Genomic DNA, 13514 nt, shown 5'->3' on the forward strand with positions numbered 1-13514 from the left:
GTTTCAAGAAAGTCGAGCTTGATAGGCCACCATGGCCTCTCCAGCTCGAAGCTTGGCTTGTCTGACCTCGACCTTCGAGGCTCGCGGGTGATAGCCGCTATGGCCAAGCTTCAAAGCTCATGGCCGCCATGAACGCTCTAGCTCGAAGCTTGGCTTGAGGGTCTGACCTTGACCTTCGAAGCTCGCGGGTAGTCGTAAGCCGCCAAGGCCAAGCTTCGATGCAGCTTGAAGGTCGAGCTTCAAAGCTCATGGGTGGTCGCAAGCCGCCATGGCCAAGCTTCGAAGCTCACAGCCGCCATGACCGCTCTAGCTCAAAGCTTGACTTGAGATCTGACCTCGACCTTCGAAGCTCCCGGGTGGTCGCAAGAAGCCAAGGCCAAGCTTTGAAGCTTGGCTTGAAGGTCAAGCTTCGAAGCTCGCGGCCGCCATGACTACTCGAGCTTGAAGATGGCAGCCACGAGCTTCAAAGCTTGGCTTAAACCTCGATCTTCAAAGTTGGCGGATGGTCGGGCAAGTGCCAACGAGAGCCGCCGGAGGTCTAGATAGCAGTGGCCAGCAAAGCAAGAGCGTTGGAGGAGTTTGGCCAACCGATTGAAGACGAAGAACATCATGAACAGTACTCACGAAGCTGTGGAGAAGACGATGAACAGTGAAATTTTTTATTTTTTTCTTTTCCTATGTGACGCTATCAGAGCTATGTGTCTCTAAAAGTGCCACGTGGTATCCCCGTTAGCTTTTTAACAGTAATTTTGGACAGAATTGTAACGGATGGTAGATGTGTCACGATATGTATAGTTTGGGATTTTTTATGTCACAAAAAATAATTTTGGGTAAATGTGTCACAATGGGTATAGTTTGCGATTTTTTGTATTTTTTTCCCTTCTATGTAAGTATATTTTAGTTTATAATCTTCATAATAGTAAAAGTAAAACCTCACTTACTATTGCATCAAGTTGATATTTCTGCTATTTTTGTTTTTAATTTACAAATATAAATAAATTTTAATCAAGAAAACATGAAACACAAAAAATTGAAATTTTCTCTATGTAAAGGATTATGAACAAGATTTAGATTAATATACATATGAGAAATCTGTTGATAAATAAATATCATTATCAAATATTCATATGAGGTCATATTTTTACTATTATAGAGATCATAAGTTAAAAAATATTTAAATATCGTAATATTTGTAAAGACCAAAAAGGTTTTAAAAAAGGTAATAAAAAATAGCATATTTTTTTGTTGATTTGTGAAATAGATTGAAATGAAAAGATATCTAAAATCTGGGCCACATTATAGTTATAAAAATTTGAGGGGAAAATTACCAAAATAGTCATAAACCTATTGCAATTGTACTAATTCAGTTATAAACATTTTTTTTGCCAATTCAATCATAAATCTTTCGCAATTGTGCTAATTCAGTCCATCTGGCTAATTTTGGCCGGCCGACGCTAACGTGAACTCCAATCGATTGGCTGGTGGCAATTTTTAAAAAAAAATTCTATTTTTTTTCAATTTCTATTTTTATTTTTTTCCTTTCTCTTTCTTTTTTTTTCTTTCCTTCTTCCCCTGGCTAATCGCCGAACCAACCAAAGCCTAGGGTTGGTGAGATACCTCGCCGGCCACTAGTGAGGCTCGACCTCGCCATCGCTGGGCGAGGTCGAGCTCATCCGGCCATGGTGAGACTAGCTCTCGCCCAACAACGGGGAGAGTGAGCTCGACTTCACCAACGAGGGTGAGCCTCACCAGTGGTTAGCAAGGTCCCGGTGAGGCCGACCTTGCCGGCCCTAGCCTCTGGCACCAAACAGGGAGAAGAAGGAAAGAAAAGGTTTTTAAAAAATCAAAAATATATATATTTATAAAAATTTCCACGTCAGCGTCAGCCCTACCAAAATTGGCCAAATGGACAATTGGCACAATTGGAAAAGGTTTAGGACTGAATGAGCAGAATTGCAACAAGTTTATGATTGTTTTGGTAATTTTCCAAATTTGAGAATATTGTTGAATGACTAATTAAACTTTGTTATGGAAGATTGAGATATTAGATTATATAAATTGACAGTTGAGGGACTAGATTGAACATTTAGGAATAGTTGAAGAACCATGTTGAACGAGTTAAAAGTCCAAAGATGACATTGCATATTAAGCCAAAGTTAAGAAACTATTTGTATTATTTTTCATTTAAGACATGATATTCGCAAAACTTATTATATCACGCTTGTTGGCACTACTTATCGCACATGTGCTATGAAGGTTTTGTATTATTTTTCGTATTTGTCAGTGAGAACAAGTCATGTATCAATAAAAACCCAAAGTACAGACCTTAACAAAAAAAACAACTCAATTTCTAGGAAGGTTTGCTTTTTTGTATATGATACTTAATATTGCTTATTCGAATTCTTCACTCAAATTCGAATCCCACTATCGGCAGTGCCCTTCGTTAGGCGATCTATAAATCCACTACAAGATCTTTTAGGCATGTGGTATTGTCCCGACCTTGCATTTGGTAACCTTCCCTCCTAAACTTTGTCATGCCCAAGAAAGGAATATTCTTCTTTCAGGTATATCCTATTGTTTCAATCAACCCTTTTATTATATTTACTATCTTCCTCTTTTAAGATTTAAATCTAAATTTCAGGATCAAACAATAAAAAATTCGAAACACGCGTATTATATCAGAAAACTCGCACAATCAATAAGGCGCAATCAATAAGGCTAAAATGGGACAAGCTATATAAAATAGGGTTAATGCCACGAAAAACCCTAAACTGGTACACTTGTGACACATTTACCCAAAACTATTTTTTTTACCATAAAAAACCCCAAACTGGTACATCTGTGATAATTTTACCGTGAACTATTTTTTTTACCACCAAAAATCACAAACTGGTACACCTGTGACAATTTTACCCTGAACTTACCACAAAAAATCCCAAACTGGTACATATGTGATAATTTTACCCTGAATTAAAATTTTAATATTTTTTTTTTTCGAATTTTTATTCATTTTTTATTCTTTTCTTCTTTTTTTTTTTCATTTTCAAACTCTGGCCGGTTGCCGGTTCAGCGACCGGCCAGAGGCGGAAGCCGGCGAGGGCCGGCGTCAGGTGGCCCTGGCCCGATGCAGGCGAAGGCAGCCCTCGCCCGACGCCGGCGAGGGTTGCCCGAGCCGGATCTGGCGAGGGCGACCCTCGCCTGCGTCGGGCAAGGGCCGCCCTCGCCTGAGTCGGGCGAGGGGTCGCCCCTACCCTGGGCAAGCGAGGACAGCCCTCGCCCGACGCAGGCGAAGGTCGCCCTCGCCCGATACCGGCGAGGGTGGCCCTCGCCGGCTTCCGCCTTTGGCCGGTCGCCGGTGGCGACCGGCCAAAGGTTGAAGTTGAAGGAAAAAAAAAGAAAAGAAAAGAAAAAATTCAAAAAAATAATATTAAAAATTAGTTCGGAGCAAAATTGTCACATGTGTACCAGTTTGGGGTTTTTTGTGGTATGTTCGGGGTAAAATTATTACAGGTGTACCAGTTTGGGGTTTTTTATGGTCAAAAAAATAGTTTGGGGTAAATGTATTACAAGTGTACCAGTTTAGGGTTTTTCGTGGTATTAACCCTATAAAATACTTAATAGAAGTCTTTTTTCCATTAAAAATGGCATTTGGAAGTCCCATACTATTTTTTCAGTCACTCCTTATTAAAAAAAAAAAAAAGAGGAAAGAAATAAACCATGTGCGGAGAAATGGGTATCTGAAAAACTAGTCCATTAATTGCCACATTGGTTCAAAACTCGTTAAGTCCACAAATTGCACATCCGACGTACCAAAGTTAAACAATTATGTAGCATAAAACACTCGTTTACTTTAATGAAACTTAAGCTCGACCCGTGTATCGGCATGCTCAAAAACTTCAAATCGACCAATCAACAATCGATCCCAACTCAAACAATGGCCGGGTTGAATCCAAAAACCTACTACTCCTTTCAAAATGAACCAAGATGATCAACGAAATCCTATGCAGTAAGACTCCAATCTTAACAGCCAAAGTATTGATTATGTTCGCGCAAGTGTCTAAAGGCAACAATGTAATGCATTTAGGCTTTCAATCAGAGATGCCGCCATTACAAAATAATTTTTCCTCAGGCAGTGCGGAACGTAAATATAGAGTGACCATCTTTTTTTTTTATATGGTCAATCTCTCAAAAAGTTCATGTGAAAACTTGCTATCCACAAAAAAGTAACCGAACTTCTCTTCATTAGGATATATCTAAGATGTATTGCAAAAACTATGCAGTAGACGGCCAGAACCAAAGACGAGAGCAGGTAAAGGAAAAGGTCAAGAGAAAAACATATGCAATACGCCAAAAATCTCCTCTCTGGGGGGGCCCAGAGACAAGATTTCTTTTATTTCCTTGCTGAAAGGGGAGAGAAACATGATAAGGAGAAGGCAGATAACTTTGGAAATAAAGCACATACAAATGCATGGATATAGAAAACGTCTAATGTGTACTTTCAGGAGAATGATGTATCCGACTTAAATTTACCAGGTGAGACTCATTTGACCCGGGCATTGATGCCTCGTGGGTAATGGAAGGACCATCAACAACTAAAGAATCGCCTACTATATTACCAAAATGCCCGGTTTCCTCAGAAACATGATCACTTGCAGTCTTGACCACCAACTCTGTGCCACTGTCATCAATGGGCAAAACGGCAGCAGCTTGCGAAGCATGATCACGCGATAAAATGTGATCTGCACGTGCATCATCCAGATTCACTGACATGTGTATTGAATCTCCCTTCTCCCCAGGAGATAATCCTATTGGATCTTCCCCCAGATACCCCTGAACCTTTTGAACCTGTCCTGATTTCTTGGAAGAAGAAACAAGTATAGGTTCTGGAACATCCTTCCTAGAAATCGCAACCGAGTCCCCAAGCTTTTCCTCCCCCGCAGCACTTAAAATTGCTTTTACTTCCATTTGATCAACAGCTGAAGTTGGTGATTGTATCCTTTCATCAACTGTACGAGCTGGCTCTTCCTTCTCAACCACGTGGCCGACTCGGTCTTGCTCCTTCACCTTATTCAGGGTAGTTGACAATACAAAATCAAGCAATCCCCCTTTAGACATGGCAATATCCCTAGTTTCTAGCCTCTCCTTTTTGTACAGGTCCATTGCTTTCTGCAAGATAAAACAATTTCAGCATTCATGAATCATGACTGCACAAATCCTATCATATTCAACACTACAAGTAATGAATGAAAAGTAATTTCTTGAATAAAAGTAATTTATTGAATAAGCAGTTCCATGTGATCAAACCAACAACCAGCACTGTAACAAATGAATACGTACAACAAGCAATTCACATCTTCATCCATTCTACTCACCTGAAAAACAGAATCATTTATAGCAGGAAACAGCGAACTGCTCAATGAACCATCCGACGCCTTCGGCTCCAATCTTGGGTGATTCTATTGCACAAAAACCAAAAATAATTAAAAGAGTGCATATAAGATGTGTGTATGCGCTTGGATGTGTGCGCGTGTGAGAGAGCTTTTACCTTAAGAATGACACGCGCTATAGGGTCTTCATCAGCAGTACAGTTTAGATCCCCATCCAATAAGTTCATGCAGCACTGATACACCTCTGAATGAACAAGCTCTTTTGAGATGTCAAGCTTAGAAAGATAGATCCGGCTAATATTCATGCGCTTATTGCTTTCTGATGACTTGGAAGAATCGGGTCTGTTTTCACCAGCTATCTCCGTAGAAGACTTGGAGGTTTCTTTCTCGGAAGAAGTAACACTGGCCTTGATTTCAGCAGCTTTTGCCTGAACAAGCTCATGGCTATCCTCATTATTGGGCTTTTGAGTTACTTGCCCAGCAGAGCCTTCATTCATGGGAAAGAGCCCTGGAATGGACTCTTTATGGGATGTGGATGGCAAGTCCACGTTAGCACCACCAGAATGCCCCTTCCACATGTCTGCACTAGTTTCCCATCCTCGACTATTCACCGGATGCCTACTATGATCCCAATCAGGTCCAGCATATATCGGAGGTTCATTCCTCAGAGCACCACTGTTCACATCCCATCCATGCAAGCGAGGAGGGCCAGATGCATCAATCATATTTGGCCATCCCAGTGGGCGCATATGGCCAGAAAATCTGTCAGTATCAGCCATCGGATAAGGTATACCAGACTGATTAATATCCATTGGAGGTCTAACACCAAATAATGGAGGAGAAGGAAAATGTGGCATCAATCCTTGGAAGTTTCCATGAGGCGGTCCATGTTGGAAAGGCATGAAACCATTTGGTACTGGAGACCAATTTGGTACACTCCTCCAATTATTCACGGGCCCTCTCCCCAAGTTCAGATCCCCACTTCGCTTGTAACGGGCATTTAGGTTATTCCTGCCATCTTCTTCCAATCCCATGAAAGTAGGGCTTTCCACTCCAGCCCTGAAAGGTGGTGGAGGTATTGAAGAACTCCTCTGACCAGGTCTATTGTAGAAAGATGAATCAGCTTGAGGGGACTCATCTAATACTGGTTTGTCTAGAGGTATATCACGAGTGAATCTCCCCTCACCGACAGACAAATCTCTAGCATCAGCAGAAGCACGGCTACTTCGTCCTTGTTCTTCCACATCAAGACTTCTCCTAACACCAGTTCTATGCATGTGTCTACGCTCTATACTGGGTGATGAAGGAGATCTTTCCACCAAGCCCATGGGTGATGCCTTGCTTGAAGATCTTTCACCCGACAACTCCACATAGTGACCATCGTCCATTTTACTTGTCTTTTCCAGAGATCTGTATTTTGAACCTCTCTCTGTTGCTTTCGGCCGACTCTCGATTGGCAGATCCCTGTACTTTAGGTCATCTTGCCTAACATGCCTGAATTAAACAAAAAATAACATTTCGCTATCAAAAATCAACAAAATCAGATAGAAAAAGTTTCTTAAGGGCATAGAAAGACAAAGTAATTTGACACGCAAACTTCTAAACCAAGTTGATAGCAAATGAGTTGCTTTAGTACCTATGTTCATCAGTGCCACCATGTGAACTTAAAGTCGGTGAGGCTCGGCGTCTACTGCTGTTCACAGTGATTTCGGCATGGACTTGACGAGATTGAGATCCAACCCTACCATCTGCCTCAACTTTGCTTCCACTCAAAGACCTCTTTTCTGAATCAGAATTATGAGCTTTACTACCTCGAAGTTTACTATCACTATAATCATCATGATCATCTGGAGATCTTTTCCTTCCTCTGCGATCTTTGTACTTAATACTTCTATCATCATGATGAGCAAGCTCAACCTCCCATTCACGGTCACGGTCACGGTCTCGATCTCGGTCTCGGTCGTTATCATGCTCCCAGTCACGATCCCTCTCCTTATCCCGAGCAGGATTACGATCACGTTCACCACTCCGAATCCGATCTCGACTTCGGTATCCATCCTGATCATGCTCCCTGTCCCTGTCCTGGTCCCTGTCATGGTCATGATCACGGGCAGAATCAATGTCATGCTCACGAAGTCCATCATGGGGCTTAGGTTTCTTCTGTCGAGCCTCAGTATTATCTCGATCATCCTTCAAGTACTTATCATTGGATTTGCTTCCAGTGCGATCTTTTGCAGGAAACTCATCTTTCTTCTTTTCAATACGGTTCTTGCTGTCCCTGTCAACCTCTTCCCGGTACCGATCCCTGTACCTATCATCTCTCTGCTTTTCATCTTTCCGCCTTACATCCTTCGCAGCATCCTCCACAGACGAAGCATGCCTGTTCTTTCCATCGCCAATGTCATCTTGATACTTGCTCCAATCAGCAGAGTCATCTCTCCTCCTCTTACTTCGTCCTTCAAGTAGGCTTTCCGATAATGAGTCAGGGTTTTGCACTGCTGCCTCTGCTTTTGACTCTGAAAGTAAGATAACAATAAGCTTAATCTTTGCATGGTACTAAATCAAAGAATCACCTTGTTTAACACAACTAAATTGTGAAGGATGGAACACAAATTTCACTAAAAGTCGTGCATGAAATATGATGCAAACTATCCAGTCGACAAGACACAATAGATGTAGCCACATGAACCAAAAAATAGCTACTTAGTCAACAGTTATGATTAGCCTAGCGTTAAATAATCAATCCTGTCCCCATGCTTGGTCTTAGAAACTGCATATTGCCTGTGGATAACAAGGGAATTGAACTATCTTTGTTAGCTTAGCTAAAACCAAAAAACTTCTTCATTGGTAAATCAAATTATTGCACATGCAAAAGCAATTACTCTGACACCAATGAATCACCTAAAAGAACATTGAAAAATTTAGGACGTAGAAAGAAATGGGAGATCGCACTAAAACAAACTCCATCCTCCCTTCACCAATTATTAACTCATGCTTGTTTATGCATAATAAATAAAAGTTACAACAGTTCATAGCATTTGTATGGTGTAGCAGAAATACTAGTAAATGGAAAAGGCAAAACTGCGTGCTTGACACCAAGTAAAGGCTTAAAATATCTAAGTTACTGTCACAAGAGAATCAGACTTAAAAATAAATTGCTTGAAATCTAGCATCCAAGCCACAGTGTATGGTGTCACAGCAGTACCAGTAAATGGCAAAAGCAAAACCGCATGCTTGACACCAAATAAAAGGATTATAAAATCTAAGCTGCTGTCACAAGAGGAGAATCAGACATAAAAATAAATTGCTTGAAATAGAGCATCCAAGCCACATAGGCTAATGCACAACATTTAAAGGTCGTGACAAATTCAGACGGACCTTGAAAGCATATACATGTAAAATGGAAAGAGAACGGGGAGGAGTAGGAGATCCAAGCTCTACAAATCCAAAATAAAGCAGATGAGGCCTGATCATGGTTGCAAGTGTAATCTTACAAGAAACGTTCTATTTGGATCGGGTATCATCATGAGTAGATCATTAGTAATCTAGAAGGTTAATGTCCCACGACAAATGTCCAAGAGTGCAAGGAAAAGAATTTTAACACTCTACTGCATATAAACGACACAAAATAATTTGGGAATTTAATATGTACAGCACAAGTTATATGCCTTCAGGGTTTGGCATTCTAAACCATCAAAGATGCTTCCAGTTATGAGCACGGCATTCAACAATGAGCTTTTGCTACAATTGACCTTGGGCAACATTTACATCAACTAAATTCAACAAGCGAGAGATCAGATTTACAACAAACAGAACCCCTCAAAGCAGCAAGGTTTTGAAAGGAAGAAACATAATTATTAGATAAGATGACAAATTGCAGAATCTAAATCACGAATTCGATCCTATAACAAGATTGTAAAATTATATTAATAAGATTATGAAAGCAAGGCACAGAGAAAGCAAACTAGACTCCCAGAGAGAGAGAGAGAGAGGGAGGGAGGGAGGGGTGGGAGGACCTCTCCGACGCCGCCTAGAAATTTTGAAATTCCTCATATCCTGATTCTTTCTCTACGCCCACTGTACTATCAAGAGAATATAAATCCCAGAAGACTCCACATCAAAGGCACTTATTCTGCTTATTGGTGACGTGGAAGTTTCCCCATTAAGTAAACAAATCCAACTTCCCCAATAAAATGTATGACAGCCAACCTTGAATCAAATAATGTAAAAATACAGCCTCTCACCCAACATGCACTTTACTAAAAAGACGCTCAACTTTCCTCAATTGAGCCCCGCCATAAGTACAGCAGTGGATCATTGACCCATCACTTAAGCGCGAAAAAGGAAATTCGAGCAATTTATTTCGGCAAGTATATAACATTCCAATCAAATTTGACTGGGTGGGATGTCACACGCCAGCAAATCCAATCCCTTCAGCCATTAAGAGTAAAATATCTAATCTAACAACCTGAATAGCAAAGTTGTTGCAGAATTGACTTCAGAGGAAGTCGAATCCAAAGACTTAGATTGTCTTCGCTTTACAATTTCCAGTCAGCAGAATCGAAAGAAAATAATTACACGCTATTTCATGATTTGAGCATCACACAGAATCTATTGCACTGTCATGGATGTTGGGCCCTGGGATATCTAAAATCAGGAAGCTCAAAAAAAGGTGTAATCAACGTCCCTTCCAACTCAAGAAGACAAAGAAGCAGCAGAGAATGGCTGCAAAACCAAACATACAAATCCAAGCTGCAAGCCATTACAGAGGAACTACCACTACAAGAACCAGCCAGAATGGCTTTTCTAAAGACAATTTTTCATTGCGCTCCCCAAGTCAAAATTTCCCCAACAAACTGTAAAGAGGCTGGTCCGCTATTATTATTCAGATAGAACTTAAATACCACAAACAAGTGTATGTCACATTTCACAGTAAGGGACCTGTTGTATTCACTGTGCAACATAGTTTTTCAGACAAAAAATTTTAAAATATAAGTAATTTCTTTTTTTCCAGAGGAAGAGGAAAGTTGGACGAATCAGATCAAGATAAATTATGTTAAAGCAGGTCTGCTAGTAGCACTAGATTCAGACTTAAGCACTAGCAGCAAAATAACCTTGAGATAACGAAAAGGAAATATCAGAGGCTTAAGCTTCGAGCAGTCACTTGACAAAAAGACTTATCCTGGCCAGCAGACGTCCTTGGCTACACTAATTCTTTCTTCCTTACTTTCTCCCGATTCTTCACTTTTCAGAAAAAGAACGTCTTGTGGAAAAGGAGAAACGTCAAAGAACAAATATGCAAGCAAAAGCCCTCGAGTAATGTAAAACTCCAATCAATTGATTATCACAAACATTCTTCAGGTCCATTCCTAAATAACTTCCCAGAGAGGCTGAAAGCACACCTGCTTCTATTAACAACCAACACGAGTACTCCTAAAATCTTCAACAATGCACTCTCAAATTATATTGAATATGGCATTAGCATCAACTATCAAAGCCTCCAAAAAGCAGTGTCTACACCCCGAAAGGCATAGATAGAAGCCCTTAAGCCAGTAACAAACTGTTTATACATCAAATATAGCCCGTCACAAAATTCAAATTGCAAGAGCACTAGCATCTGGGGACCTAGAAAAGCAAACCAGAGCACCATTACAATCCGAGGCCTTTTTACGAAGAAGATTTTCACTTAAAAATTCAACTATTCACCTGCTCTCAATAACACTTCTACACTGTAACACCACCAAGCAAATCCGCACACAATTCAACCATCATATATTTTTAACAAAATGAATCTCAGCATATATTTGACAAATGCTTGTTATGATCCCTGCATTTTGGCCAAACAAAAACTTACTAATTTTACAAGGGATAAGTTACCTTACCAGTAGTAATTTCACGCTTAGAGCTCCTTCCTTCTTCGTTATCACCCGATTTTTCTCCTTTGGCTTCTCTCCCTCTCCTTTCGCTATCTCTCCCCTCCTTCCGACTCGTTTCCCTGTGCTTCTCACTCTTTCCCCCACTCCTCTTCATCTCCTCAATCTCATCATCCCTTCGCCTACTCTTCGATTCGCTCACCCCCTTGGCCTTCTTCGAGCCATCGCCCCCTCTTTCATCCGCTTCACCACCCCCATTCCACCTATCGCTCGCTCCATCGACCACCTTCTCCTTCCGCCTCTTCGAAGAACTGTACTCATCCAAGTACTCTCCGTTCCCAGAACCATACAGCTCCTTGCCATCCTTCGGATCGACCTTCCGCTTCTCGCTCGGGCCCATGTCCTTCGGAACCCTAGCATTGCCCTCCTCGTTCGCCTTCCGCTCCTTCAAGCCCGAGTCGTCCTCCGAGTCCGAATAATCCCTCGCGTCCCTCGTGCTGTGCTTGCTCGACTTGTGGCGCGAACTCCTCGGCATCTCTGGTAATCAATCGAAAACCCTAACCCCTAACCGCAAATCCTCGAACAACACTCGGACACTAGAAAGCTAAGATCCGCTCGCCCCCCCCGACACAACAAAAAACCCTACTTCCTCAAATCGCTCCGACAAAACTTCCGCCGGAACTGTACAATCAACTGTATCGAGCGTCCCGAACTAAAATTTGAGCGAGTCGAATCGCGGACGGAGCAAAACCCACGGAATCAAAATCGCGCGAGTGGTGAACAGGAAGATCGGGACCTCGGAGCAAATGCAAGGACTGGAGGGGGAGAACGGAAGACCTAACCGGAAGAGGAGACGGCGGCGACGGCGGCGGGTGCGGCCGGAGACGGAGGCAGATCGCCGGAGATTGGGGACGAAATGACGAGAAGACCACCGCGAGGAAGTTTTCTGCTCGGGTGGTTCTAGGGATTAAAGTCGAAGCAGCATGGGCCAGAAGAAAGAGAGAGAGAGAGAGGGAGAGGGAGAAGGGTGCGCGTGTTGTGAGACTCGAGAGGGGGTTGATCAGAGGCGTGGTATTTTGGTGAATTCGTCGATTACCCTGGAATTTTTCCCAATTTTTTTTCCGTTTTTTTATTTCTAAATTTGAATAAATTAATTAAAAAAAGGGGGGGGAAATGAAGACCTAGAGAGACTTGGCTGAGCCGCCGCCGCCGCCGCCGCCGCGACGGTCGATTGCGGTTCGAGGGGTTTCCGACGGACGGTGGTGATTCGAGATTGCCTGCCTAGGCGCGGAACGTCCAGTTAGGTCCCGACACGTGGGGAGGATGGCATGCTGACGTTGGCGGAGCCAATCCGGTTCGGGTCGGGTCGGGGTCGGGTGTTTTTAGGACCGGGAGAGATTCGTTGGGGGTGTCTGTACTTGGGGGGGGTTTGTCCTTGTGTTTGTGTCTTAAATTTGACCTCGGAGGGACAGCTTTTCGTGAGCCAGTTTCGAAAGCAGTTTGGATTAAAAAAAAAAAATTTAAAAGAAGGATCAATCTGGGGAAGTGAAATAAATAGGTGGTTAAGCTCCAAAAAAAAAAAAAAACGTTAATCCTGAGGCAAGTGTGATTTCATCTCGTGTGTGAAAAATCATTTCAGGAGGCGAAAAAATTCAAAAGCACAAAACCTTTCAGAGAGCAAAATTTGCGGTGATCCAATCTTATCACGTCATATCTTTTATTACTCATAATAATTGTAATTTATTGAAACAAAAATGGACACTTCATATATATAATTTTCCTTTTTCGCTGAACAATTAAAGGACCATTTATTTGGATGATTTGTGGTGGCTAACTCATTGTGTACTTTTTTCCTCGTGACAATATGTTTCTGTGTTGTAATGACTGCGACCAAGACCAATTTAATGTGTAATTACTTTCTTGGATTGCGGAAATCACGTTCATTTCAGTTGTCCTAACAATTGAAGAAGTGAACTAATACAAGTGTCGTTGATGATGGCTTCAAGACCCTTTTTTATTTCTTTTTTAGTAGAAAATCTGCATTGTCAAAATCACAAACTCGTTCACAAACATCGGAGTGGAGCATATAGTTCAATCCATCACGGTATCACGTCGAATCAACAATTCCGTATTCTAATTGCATAGTAGTCTCATAGTCTCGTAGCGATGTAATTGATCGGATAAATCGAACTTTATGTTTTAGAGCAAAGAAAATATGTGTCTATATTCTGCTATATACATAAATTCATTCTAG

At 41.7% G+C, this 13514-nt stretch overlaps 1 protein-coding gene across 2 annotated transcripts; it reads right to left on the bottom strand.

Annotated features, from left to right (window-relative positions):
• Positions 1 to 4343: 4343 nt before the first annotated feature.
• On the bottom strand, positions 4344 to 12295 carry LOC115680679 (uncharacterized). 2 transcript variants are annotated; one of them, XM_056303610.1, is made up of 5 exons: positions 11270 to 12295; positions 7024 to 7891; positions 5546 to 6881; positions 5373 to 5456; positions 4344 to 5166 (listed from the first exon to the last, which is right to left on the bottom strand). In XM_056303610.1, exons 1-5 carry the CDS (start codon positions 11793 to 11795, stop codon positions 4486 to 4488), a joined length of 3495 nt encoding a protein of 1164 aa, XP_056159585.1. In that variant the 5' UTR covers positions 11796 to 12295; the 3' UTR covers positions 4344 to 4485. The 2 variants fall into 2 exon arrangements, with proteins under 2 accessions (XP_056159585.1, XP_030460355.1); XM_030604495.2 differs by having other exon boundaries at positions 7024 to 7903; positions 11270 to 12294.
• Positions 12296 to 13514: the final 1219 nt, after the last annotated feature.

Source organism: Syzygium oleosum, unplaced genomic scaffold (genome assembly GCF_021117445.2).
Source record: "Syzygium oleosum isolate NSW1041296 unplaced genomic scaffold, Sole_v2.1 Sole_v2.28, whole genome shotgun sequence".
Lineage (NCBI taxonomy): Eukaryota > Viridiplantae > Streptophyta > Magnoliopsida > Myrtales > Myrtaceae > Syzygium > Syzygium oleosum.